This window comes from Helobdella robusta (genome assembly GCF_000326865.2).
Source record: "Helobdella robusta unplaced genomic scaffold HELROscaffold_3, whole genome shotgun sequence".
In the NCBI taxonomy this organism is placed as follows: Eukaryota; Metazoa; Annelida; class Clitellata; order Rhynchobdellida; family Glossiphoniidae; genus Helobdella; species Helobdella robusta.
In genome coordinates, this window is record NW_008704501.1 from 6558425 (window position 1) to 6572668 (window position 14244).

General features: G+C 31.2%; 1 protein-coding gene across 1 annotated transcript; it reads left to right on the forward strand.

The window, feature by feature from the left end:
- Positions 1–11329: 11329 nt before the first annotated feature.
- On the forward strand, positions 11330–12481 carry HELRODRAFT_161665 (hypothetical protein; the record flags this gene model as incomplete). Its single annotated transcript, XM_009021558.1, has 3 exons — positions 11330–11454; positions 11911–12056; positions 12174–12481. 3 exons carry the CDS (start codon positions 11330–11332, stop codon positions 12479–12481), a joined length of 579 nt encoding a protein of 192 aa, XP_009019806.1.
- Positions 12482–14244: the final 1763 nt, after the last annotated feature.

The following is a 14244-nucleotide window of genomic DNA, read 5'->3' on the forward strand; positions in this document are numbered from 1 at the left end:
AAATTTGAACAATCATGATAATTACCGGGAAAAAAAACTTTTCAGGCCATATCATGGTTTTACTGGCCTCTGTGCTATATGGTCGACAAGTTAGAATCCATCATACCTACAAACTTTATGCAACAACTCTCTAGAATCTGAAACCACTACAACGTTGACAACTTCAACAACAATTGCTTAAACAACGATTAAATCATCAATCAGCCAACCAGCCAATCAATTAACTAATTAACCAATCAATAATCAGCCAATCAATTAACTAATTAACTAATCAATCAATCATTCAAACATTTATTTGATGTACCAATCAATCATTCATTCAATTGATCGATCAATCAATCAATAAGTTAAAGAACCAATCAGTCAATCGGCTAGCTGAATAATAATAATAATAATGATGATATGCATCTCTAAAAACGATTGATCCAAAAACAGTAACTGAATAATGGTATAAATACACGGAAATTCGTTGCTTCGTCTGTAGTATTCAACGGGAAAAATACACAAATACATTTTGTATTGCAAGTTTAATTTAATAACCATATTAATTAATTAATTAATTAATAAGTTTATTAATTAATTTGAAATTTGATTTTGTTGTTTCTTGGTCGTTAAAATGAGAAATTTTTATTATATTCTAATGATGATTCCCCTCATTGTAAACCCTAGATTACACTGTTATTATAGATTGTAAAAATTTGTATATTATATAGTACATATATATATATATATATATATATATACACGTGTATATATATGTATGTGTGTGTGTATATACACACATATGTGTGCGTGCTTATGTGTGTACGTATTTAAAATTGTTTTCAAAAAGTTTGTATTATGATGTTTAATACACTAGGAATTAATTATTTGTATATCACGTTGTATTGTTATAAATATTATGTATGTATATATACATTATATATATATATATATGTGTATGTATATATATAAATGATAAGTATTTTGTATGTAGGTTTTTCCGTATTAATGTCATTTTAAAGTCATAAAGCCTCAAAGTATGGATTATATATATATATATATATATATATAATGTATATGTATGTATGTTTGTATACATTATGTATGCTTATATATATATATATATATATATATATAATACATATATACATAAATTGCATGAAATAAAACAACTGCACCAGTAAGACAGAATTGATAACGGATCATAACCATCTTTGTATGTTCATTCAAATGTAACATTGGTGAGCGTGGACTGTGCACCATGGTTTTGGGTATATTTGTATGGCGTCGAACAAAGCTCTCTCACCAACTAATCTACACGTACATATGTAAATACACAGACATTTGGAAAAAAGGCATTTATTAATAGATAAATTATCTAAAAGTTTATAAATTGTAAGGTATTGTAATTATACTTATCGTTATTACTATTATCTTTTTGTTATTTGTAATGGTTATATACCTTATTCATATTATTTTTGTTATTATTTCACGGAGATGTGCGTTATGCAAGTTTTTCGTCGTTCATTTCAATACTTTTCAAGACACGTAGCTGTTAATTATTGTTATAAAATTGTTACTTTTATAAATTATTATTATTGTTATTATTCTTGGATTTCTATGATTCATAGACGGGAGAATTCGCTGATTTTATTGGAAAAATGTTTAGAATTAATATTTAAAGAATAGAAAAGGTGATTGGGTCGTTGGTTTTTTAAAAAATAAAACATCGAAAAATATATCCCATTTTGTTTCGCTAACTAGAGCCAAACGTCTTTATAATAAGGTTATTTCGGTGTAGAGAAATATTACCGGTTATTTCGGTATAGATGAATAATAACGGATTTTATAACATAAGGAGTACTTACTATACCAAAAGTACCATATACCTATCAAATGCAATCTTCAACGTGTTTATAGCCGTTACACTGTTCTATTCATTCAATTTTTATATAATTTAATTATTTTTATTTATTACTCAAAAGTAACAAAAAACAGAACTACCGTATGCATTACCAGCTTATTTATTTATTATATTGTATCATCTGTGACGCTATCTTAGTAACAAATCAATAAATCAATGTATACAATTCCAGGCAATTTTAAGCATGATATATGATATATATCATATATATATATATATATATATATATATATATCATTTATATTTATATATATATACACAGATCTTTATTAGAGGATATCAGGTTTATACGAGTTGAAGCAAAATTTAAGTTATGAAAATGAAAAATAGAAAACAATTATTATTGTTATTATTATCGTCGTTATTTGTATTTTTAATATTATTATTATTCATGATGTAATATTGACCAATCAATCAGTCAATCATTCATTCATCCAATGGCCCGCATTGTTTGAGATGAATTTGGGGGAATTAATCGTAAAATTACAAATATTACCATTATTATTATCATTATTATTATTATGACTATTATTTTAGTGTTAGTATTATTGTTACTATTATTATTAAAAAATCTTCGTCATCCAGATTAGATTGATGTTGTTTAGATCGGGAGTAGAGGTAGGTGGGCGATGTATAACAAAATAAATCGTCAAAAAATATAAATGTACGCACGCACAAGCGCACACACACACCACAAATATATATATAATAATATATATATATTATATACAAGCCATATACAACGATCATGACGATGACAACGATGATAATGAACATAACGATCATTACGAAACGAAACAGACGAAAATGATATTCGGTATATATATATATAAACACGCACACACACACGCACATACATATACATACACACACACAGACAAATGTTTTGAAGATAATTTCGATTTGACCATTGTCATTATCATCGTCATTGTTATTGTTATCATCACCTTTATCATCATCGTCTTCGTCACGTCATCTTCACCAATATTATCATCAGTATCTGTGATTGTTACACCAATTGAGATAAAAAAAATCAAACCGATCATTCATCCATTTATTCATTCATTCATCCATCCATCCATCTTTTAAAGCGTATTTATGTCGACTGTGACGTACGTAGGTAAAATAAAATATACACAGTGACGTCATGTTTATTATGATCACGTGATCTTCTTCATCGTCGTCATCACTCAAGTCATTTTTACCATGATGACGTGATGTTTACAGGATCAGCATGGTCTTGTGGTGTTTTTTCACCATAATCACCTGATGTATCTCATCGTCGTCGTCATCATAATCACGTGATGCACATAAACAAGTTACACATCAAAAAAAACATGAATAGAAATATTTTTCATCCTAATTTATAAATGATATAGTAAAAAAAAGAATAAATTAAACCAAAACAAACATTAAAAAATGCATAAACGTATAACTAATATTTTGTTTTAAATCAAACAAAACTAACCAAAAAAACTCAAAACGTACATAGACATTTAATTAATGTTTCTGTCTAAGATGGTATAAAAGATACAAAATAGTACATAGATGAAGCTAACGATAGAAAACTTGAAAAATGAAAATAATAATAATAATAGACAATAATAATAATAATAATGAAATAAATAATAAAATAATTACAAATAAAGAACGGACAAGTTGAAATACGAATAACAATAAGATGATGACAAGAGCATCTACTATAAATAATACCTTAAAATAACAAGAACGTGGTAACAACATTGATGGTGAAAATAGACGAAATATGAAAGAAAATCCACTCTTGGGTAATAATAGTAATCCAGTTGTTAAACGACAGATTATTTTTCTGTTCTTATTAGCGAAAAATTTGTAAACCTAACAAGACAATAAGTTAATTAATTGATCAATTAGTCAATCGACCAATCAATAAACTCTTAAACGAGTCAATTAATTAATCGACATTTTCGCCAACCAACCAACTAGCATAAGAAAAACAGGGCTGAACGATAAACAAATCAATCAAGTAAGCTATCAGTCAACAACAGCCAATCAACACACTGGTCATATAAACCAACCAACCAAATCAACCGATTATCCAACAAACTAACCAATCAATTAGCCATCAACCAATCACAGCCTATGTAATTAAGCAATCAGAAAATCACCAAAACACACGAATAATTAATTAATCGCTTGACCAACAATTAATAACCCACTATTACCCACTAGAGTTAGGCAACCAATTACTCATTTAATCAAGGGTCGATTAATTAGGGATTAATTAAAGGATTAATTAACTAATTAATTAATCTTAATCATTGGAATTCCCAAGTGCATGCTCCATCATATTGATGCAAAGTGTCTCTAGGCTAGCGTGTATGTCGTCAGTTGATGTCGTCAAGTATTGGTTCATTGACGTTGATGTTGTTGTTGTTGCTACTGCTGCTATGTACTTGTTCGTAGTTGTTGATGCTATTGTTGTTGATGATGGCGGTAGCAGTGGAGAGTGCTGTTGTTGTTGCTGTTGTTGTTGTGACGTCGTCGTTGTTGTTGTTGTTGTTGCAGCTGTTTAGTGTGAATTTTGTAATTTTAGGTAAGTTGTAGTATTTTTATATTTATTCGCTTAAAAAAATTGTGTATGTATGTATGTATGAATGTATGTATGTATGTATGTATGTATGTATGTATGTATGTATGTATGTATGTATGTATGTATGTATGTATGTATATATTTTTCATTAAAAGATTTCGGCCATAAAATTTTAAACAAAGTTAGATTAAAATTGTTATAAAAACTCACAGGTGATATTTCAAATGAGTTAATAATTATAATAATAATAATAATATGAATAATAGACACTCTATTTAAAATTATTATCATTAAAAAAAGCTAAAAAATTAATCAAATTACAAAAACATAATACAAAACGATTCGTAGAACAAAACTCCTCACAACAAAAAAAAAACAAAAACTTTAGAAAAAAAATAATAAAATTAAAAAAACTAAAAAGAAAAAAAAATTTACGTAAAAAAAAACACTAACGAGTAAAACACTGAGTGTCTGGCAGTTGAAACTGTGGCAGGGGTACAGCCAGCGGGGCTGATTGGGTCCTCCCCAAAGGTACCTTCAACTAGAATATTTACAAGTGTGTGTTTGTGTGAATGTGTGTGTGTGTGGTCCGTGTGTACGCCTTTGAACGTTTAAACTTAAACAAAAGAATTGATTAAAAGTTCGATATTTTCCGATATTTATTACAAATTTATTAAAGAATTGAGACGTTTTTTTTCGTAATAAATGTAAAAATCGTACATTTGATACAGAAAGATTAGATGAACCAGGCTGATTGTTGTTGACCATTAATGGTGACAATAATGACTGGTCAGTAGGCTGCTGTTGCTGCTGTTGTTGCTGCTGCTGCTGCTGCTGTGGCTGATGTGTTGGCGGCATTATATTTCCTTGAATGTTCAATAAAAATGGAGGAGGGACTAATGGTTGAGCTTGTTGTAGTAACTGCTGCTGTTGCAAGTGCAGTTGTTGCTGTAGTTGTTGTTGTTGCAGCGACTGTTGTTGTTGTTGTAGCAATGGTTGCTGTTGCTGCTGCTGTTGCAAGCAATGCATAAGCAACCGTTGTCTGATTATTTGAGGATTTACCACAGAAAAAAAAGGATTCTGAAAAGGATGTTGCAGCTGTGTTTGCTGCTGTTGAGATTGCATCAAAAAATGTTGCTGCAGTTGCTTAAGGTGCAGATTGTTGAAAAAGACTTGCTGTTGTAATTGTTGTGAATCAAATGTTGCCGGGTTCTGCAACATCTGCTGTTGCGTCAACAAAAACTGCTGTTGAGATCTGTAATCTGCCATGTATTTAGATGTTGCTGGTGACGTCATAGATGATAACGACGCGATGGTAACAAGCGCTGCAGCAGCTGCTGAGCAGGAGGAGGAAGAGGATGAAGAGGTAGATGATGATGGCATGGTTGGCATCGGATTGGAGCAGTGGGAGGATAACTTTTGTTTCATTCTCACATGTGATGAAGATGATGAGGATGCCAAGGACTGTGAGTAACTGAAGAAATGATAAATCATATTACAATCATATATCATATCATCATCATCAGTTTGCCATCATATCCTCATCATCAGTTTGCCATCATATCCTCATCATCGCCCTCATCATCCTATCACTCACCTCAATTTGGACTTATCAACCCTCAGCCTCTTGTTACTATAGAAACCGTGCCACAGCTGCTGGACCTGCTGCTTCCAAAACATCATCTTCCTTTTCTGCTCGTCCGTGAACGCCTTCAATGACGACGATAACGATGATGATGAAATGGTAACGGGATGATGACGATGACGTAACGATAAGACAATGAAGCGGTGATGAAGTACAAAGCTAATTGGATGATGGAATTACATAGGGAGATATGACGACAGGGTAATCTGATATGGTAAAACAATATGGTATGGAAAAATGTTCAGTTGAACTAAGGATGACAAATACGGGACAAAATGGCAAGATATAATCACAAGATAATGAAATGGCATATACTTGTTTAAACATGTCAAGGCATTTGATTCAATTGAAAATTTATTTCGTGGCTTATTTGCTTAATTACTGTTACTACAGTCACTCAGTCCAGAAATTCCAGAAATCATAATATATCATACTTTTGAAGATGTTTGGACTATATTTAAAACTCAAAACATTAATTAGCACATCAGAGAATTTGTGTTTGCTTATAAAAATTTCAAGTAAATAAAAGATTTGTGTACACCATTACTAACACAAGCATTCCTCATGCCCATCACTATCATCACCGTCATCATCACTATCATCACCGTCATCATCACTATCATCACTGTCATCATCACTATCATCACGGTCATCATCACTATCATCACTATCATCACCGTCATCATCACTATCATCACCGTCATCATCACTATCATCACCGTCATCATCACTATCATCACTATCATCACCGTCATCATCACTATCATCACCGTCATCATCACTATCATCACCGTCATCATCACTATCATCACCGTCATCATCACTATCATCACCGTCATCATCACTATCATCACCGTCATCATCACTATCATCACTATCATCACCGTCATCATCACTATCATCACCGTCATCATCACTATCATCACCGTCATCATCACTATCATCACTATCATCACCGTCATCATCACTATCATCACTATCATCACCGTCATCATCACCGTCATCATCACTACCATCACTGCCACCATGGTCATCTGGTCACTAACGTAGTGATTGACACATCGATCGATCAGCTGGAAGAAGCCAGTCAGGCCGTCAGGATCGTTGCTGCTGCTGCTTGTCGAGACCAGTAACTGCGAACACACTAAATAACAATAATAACAACAACAATAATAACAACAATAATAATAACAACAATAACAACAACAACAATAATAACAACAATAACAATAATAACAAAAGTAACGATCGAAACCAAAATCCTCAAAACTGAAATTGAAAAATTCTAACATTTCCCAAGAACTCTAGTAATATGGTGAGGCAAATTTTCATTTTCCTCAGCACAACCACTACCGCTACCGCTACCACTAGCTTCCGAAACGGACGGCAAAATAGACGACGACGATGACGATGGTGATGAGATTTTTAATGTTATTGATCTACCCTGAATGAGATTATCCTTTTTATTGGCGTTGCAGTCAGTCTTATTAAGTGATGTGTTGCTAGTGCTTTGAACGTTATTCACATTCGAAATTGATGTCTTTACTGTTGTGGTTGTTGCGAAACTAGATTCATCGCATATTGTGGATGCCGTTGACGCGTCTGTAAGATGTTGCGGCTGTTGTGGCGACAATGCGGACGACGACGACGATGCGAGTGGACAGTTGCTGATGGGAGCAAATATGATTGACTTTAACTCTGCTATGCACTGCTTCACGTTCTGACCTGACAATATGCTCTGCATGTGCCATGTTTATCTCTATCATTATTCAGTCAGAATGATTTCATTTTCAAATTAAAAGAATTCAAAAACCGTGACCTATTAATGTATTTGGCTTGGTTATTAACTGACCCATTTGATCTACAAATAATAATTTGACCTAATTATCGATTGACCTATTGCCGTGACCTACTTTTTCAATGGCCTTGAGTGTTTCAGGTCTTTCCTGAAGTTTCTTTGTATGGATGAGGATTTTGTTCTTTGCTCCTTTAGTAACACCCTGTCCAACAAAATATTTTCCAATATTTATTTTTGTATCACAGGAGGCGCAAATTTTTTTTATGGATTTTTTAGTATTCCGTTCTTCTCTTTCAAGTTTGTTAACGATTATGTGAAAAAAGAACATAAGAATGATTGAGCCATATAATACTTTAATGTCAACAAACCAATTATAATTAAGTAAGTGATTGATTGGTTGGTTGGTTAGTTAGTTGGTTGGTTGGTTAACACAAATAACACAATAGCGACGTCATCACAGACCTGTTTGGTTAGCCAGTCATCAGTGAGCTCGATCATTTCTACGTAAGTTAACTTTTCAAACAGTAACGAGTACTTGTGCAGTCTCAATGTTTTCAGCCACTGGGATATGTCTAAAAAATTAAATAAATAAATAATTAATTAATTAATTAATTAATAAGCATTTAAGTGAATTTATTTCAAAAAAAAGATCAAACAGAAACAAAAAATATCTAAAAATAGCCACCAATCATAGCAGGATCGAGGATTTCACTGGTGACATGTGATTCGCTGCAATTACTTCCTGTTGAAGCCCCACTGCTCTGTGGGGATAGAGGGGTGTGGTCTGCTGTCAGGTGAGCTGTCAATCATTATAATAATTTGCTCTACTTGAATAAACTGTGAAATAATAAGAACATGATAATGAGTTTAAATAATAAATTAAATTACATTTGTAGGCGGAGCTTTTTTGGACAGCTGACCAATCAGAAGAGAGCATTGCCTGTGATGTCATCAATGAAGAGGACGACAACGTAGTTGTTGCAACTGCTGGCAGAACTGATGCAGTCCGTGTTAATGCTTGATGAACCCTTGTAGTAGCTGGTTCATTAATGATAATTTATGCATCAACTAATTAGTAGAAAAAAATGAAAAAATTTAATATTAGCATCCAAATAACAAATAATTTATAAATTTATATGCGATTATAGACACACACAAAAAAAAAACACACACACACATACCTACACACAAAGACATGCAATGAAATACATACATAAATATATTGTAAAATCTTCAATAGCAAAAAACAAAATATTACAAAAAGGTGTTCAAATATTTAAAATATTCATATACAAACGTCTTTCATTGGCTGTCAACGATTTAATGACCTTGACATGGCCACTGCAAACCGGTTCATCAGCACTCTCATAATCAGGATTATTTTTAGGGAAAAATCTGGCATTGTTGCTAATGTTTAAAGCTGATTGAAAATAGTTTGATGTTGTTTCGTTGTTTATTAAATCCTTCTGTTCATTGCAAAGGTTCTTTTCTGTAAACTCTCCAATGTATCCAAAAGCAGACATAGGAAGATTATTAATGTTACTAATGTTGTTGATGTTACTGATGATGTTGATGCTGTTGGACATTAGATTTGTATTAATCATTGGCATAGCTTCCTATGAAACAAAAAAGATAATTAAAAGTGAAAATTTCATATTGAATAAAGAGTCATACAGTTTTTAGGATGCATTTTCAAGATCTATATCACATCATGAATTGACAAAATGAGAAAAATGCAATATAAAAATCATAGAATAGAATAGAAAAAAATTCTGAACCTGAGAAAAATTCATATCTATGTTATAAGGATTGTAAGATGAATCCATGGCATTATTCCCAGCACAGCATAAATGATTCAAATACAGCTGCAACTTAAAAAGGTCTTCTTTATTTGTTGAGGGTAACAACGAAAGATAATAAATAATTTGCTGGATCTGACTAACATACGACAACATCAGTGGGGATGATATAAATGACGAAGAAGATGAAGTTGATGATGACATCGTCGATGATGAGGATGATGATGAGACTAAAGAGATGTTTGATATTATCTGATACAAGGTGTTTATATATTCTGTCGTGGTAGGCGTGTTTGTCGATTTCAATAGAGGTAGCAGTTTGGATATTTCTGAAAGAGAGTTGTCTACATTCTCAAGAGCCAAGTTGGCTATATAATCTATCAAGTAAAAAACATGATCTTTCTTATATAAGTAAAATTTTTTCAAAATATAAAAATAAATATAATATATTATATTACAAGAAATGATGATTTAAAACTTTTCAACTATCCTATGGTTAAAAATTTTCTTGTTTCAACAACAGCAATTATGATTAATTAATAATATTGCATCACCAGGTATATAACTATTTATTTACTCCTTTCATGCATAATATTAAAACATTCAAACAAACGTAACAGCAACAAATATTACAAAGCCAAACTAATCACTTGTATCATTAGCTTGGTACTCCAACAGCTCAATATCCAAACTGGTGTTGTTAGTGTTTGGAGTTTGTTGGGGCAGAATTTTTGAGAGGAAGACAGCCTGATTGGGGCTCATCTTCTGAATTAGGTTGTACATCGCTAATACTTGCTCGCACTCGTTCCAGTTAGAGAACCATTCACTGGCCTTAAGGAACTGATCTTTGAACGGACTCGACGACGACATTTTTCTTCCTTCTGTTCTTCTTCGTGTTCTCCTTCTTTTTGATCTTTTTGTTGCAGACGGACCAGCATTGAAATGCCGAAATTCATTTGAAAAAAATTGTTGATAACTTTGATTCGCTTGCAAAAAAATTTATTCTAACTTGTGAATTTGAAAAAAAAAGTTAAATTTATTTGAAGGTGTTTAAATAAATTCAAATGAATTCGTAAAAAGTTAAATTTTGGGAAAATCGCATTAAAAAAACTAAAAATAGACCAGACAACAATTTCAATGACGTCAGTGGAGAAAGTTGCTGCTTGTCAGATGATAAGCTGGTCAAAATATTGCATTTTATCATCATTTTATATGCAAAATATTACATTAAATTTATTAATTACGTCAAAATATCATTTTTATACGTGTAGCAATGATTTTTCAATGCTCTTTTGTGAAATTTGTGTGGTCATATACGTAAAATATCAAATTTAATAGTGAGAGAAATGTTTATAACTAAACCATATAACAAGCTAAGAATTTAATCAAATAACCAAACACATACAATTTAAACAATGTAGTTAAATTAAATTAATGATTCTATAAGTAAGTTTATTTTGTTTAAAAATATTTTAACGGTTTTGACTTTCCATGAAAATTTCTTACTCTGTTACCTTTTTAACTATAAAATAGTCCAGCACTGTTATGTTCGTTGTTATGATTCAAAAAGTAAATTCGATCTTAAGTGATGGAATTAAATTATATCGGAATGGATTCGTCCAAAAAAGATGAAAGAGAAGAGAAAGAATTCAGTAAGGTGTCCGATAAAAACTGGCAGAAGTATCGTTCGTTGAGGAATAAATTAGATCTGCTGTCGGAAAAACAGAAAAAGAAGTTAGTATAAATAAATAAAACTATAAAAATATAAATTATAAAATATATTTATATATTATATAAAAAAATGAATAAGTAGAAGTGACAAATCATGAACAAATCAACTTCTTTAATATTAATTTTAATTTTTTCTCCTTATTTTAGTTCAGTGTTTAGTCTATTTTATGATACATATAAATATGAAATAAATATAATATAGTATAGAGTAACTATAGTTATAGTAGTAGTGGTCGAAGTCCAACATAAACTTTGGTCTAGCTAGAAGTTAGAGCTAGATTCTCAAATTATAAAATTAACTCTAACTAGTGAAAAAGAGCTAGAGAAAGAAAGAGAATTATTAAATATTTTAATTGATTAATTGATTGATTGGTTGATGATTACATTTTACACTATTTGAATATTGAATATAATATTAATTTAATATTAATTAAATATTTAAAACCTATTTGATTTTAGAGAAGAATTGAAAGCAGCAAAAAAAAAGAGACCTACCTGTGAAGAAAAATATTTGAATAAAGATCAGCCCCCCACAGCAGATGCAGAGGATATAGAAAAAGTTAATGACAAAGGTGATGGTAAAAAAAATGACTCCAACTGGCTAGGTTAAAAATTTTTATTTATAATTGCTATTATGATCAAATGTTACATTAAACTTATGTGATAAGATTTATACACATGCACTTTTAACAATAATTTTTAATTTTTTCAAAAATTTTCAGAATTGAGGCCTTACATAGACATTAACAGCCATCTGATCAAAACTACAGGCACAACGAGAAAACCTAAAAATAGTTTAGAGAGAAAAATTGACGAGGCCCTCAGTAAAAATGAAATATCAAAAGCTTTCGAACTCAACGACAGATTGGCTAGCAGAGAATTCAGCAAGAAAATTATTGAAGCCTGTGATGCCAAACGATATGTTGAAAAGTTAAAATCAGTTGAGGAAATGAAAAAAAGCAAAAAGAAAAGAAGATATCCTTGGGGCTTTGAGCAGAAACAAAGATGGGAGACAAAGGGCAATATGTGACACTGTCTAAATTATCTATGTTATTTGTTCATTTGTACAGTTTACTTCTTAACGTTTATATTTTACTCTTTACTTTACTATTTACTGGCTATTTGAATTATTTTTCTTAAAATTTGTAACTTTAAAACTGTGAAATTTTTTTTTTCAATTTTATTATTTATTCATTCAGTTGACTGAATGCATGCCATCTCTTTATGAAATTAAATATTTCGAAACTGAAATCCCTTAACATGGGTACTTATTCTTAAGTACATGGGAGTACAATGCTTCAATGTTAAACATGTTATTGACCCGTTATAAAGTTTTTTTCTATGGTGTTTGTATTGTACGTGCATGTTGTAGGCAATACGTGTATGTTATGTGTGTGTTTAGTTGCATTGTTACATTTTTTCGTGTTAATAGTTTATAAATAAATTAATTTTTTTTAAATTTTGTAAACGGATTGCATCGTTTTTAATCGTAGAAGTCACTAAACGGAAATGATGAATTCAAAACTAAAAAGAATTAACATTTCAAAAAATATTCTCGCATCATGCCCACCCGCTAATTTTCTTACACAGGAATTGAAATATAGTCATATTTAACAATTGCTTATTTGCTATCGTTAGTAGTGTCAGGCCACATGCCTAGAATACGTCGTTATCGCGTTACCATATCAACACCGATAATGGCACATAATTTGTTTTCAATGGCAGCCTATCTAGCTTATCATTCAATAATTAGGGTAAGATAACGTATTTGTGTGTGCGTGCGTGTGCGTGTGCGTGTGTGTGTGTGTGTGTGTGTGTGTGTGTGTGTGTGTGTGTGTGTGTGTGTGTGAAATGTTGTGGATCTGCTTCTGGCTAGTGGCGTGACAATTTGTAGATTAAACTTAATTTTAGTAAGCCTCAACATTCATGGCGTACTTAGAAAATAACATGTAAGTGCACAATTATTCTCTATATATGGAGCATGACATAATGTTTCAAACCATATTTGTGATTTTTTCAAACTAAATGGTTGTTGCAATGTTATTAATAATACAAATATTTATTTAAATATTAAAAAGTTTATTAATTAAATGTTGCTTCAGAGATACCTATTGATGCAGCTTATGGCTTCCTTCTTTCTTCTGACGATGACAATGCAGATTGCAATAAAATGTTCATATGTATCAATGAATGTGTCGTGTTTTTCTTTCAATTTATTCTATTGTGTTAGATCGTAACCCTACTGTTACAATCTGTTGTGTTGGTAACGCTGCTATTGTTATGTTCTCTTGTGTCTGTAACACAACTAGTGTTATATTCTGTCGTGTTTGTTAGCGTTTAGATCGGTTACCGCGCTTTAAGAAATCGCGAATAAGAAGCGTTTTTTGGTTTTTAACCAAATCTTCATTCACGATACTACTCATTTGCAGAAGTGTACCAAACTCGAAACCTTCAAAGGTTAACAAGCAAATATGAATATTGGAATAAATTTAATGTAAAACAAACGCGAACGAATGAAAATAACTGAAGTTTCAGTTTTGAAGAAATTTCTACCGCTATGCCATGCACTTACACGACACACTTTCATATAACATTAGTTAAACTATCAGCCATTATTGACATATTTCTCATTTACATCGTAGATTTTAGATTACTCATTTTTGATAAAGTAAAACATGGCAGTTCATTCATTTTTTGTTTTTCATATCACTTTAGACAGGCAGTAAACTTTCTGTCATTCTTTCTTTCTTTCTTTTTCTTTCTTTCTTTTTTTTTCTTTCTTTTTTCTTTCTT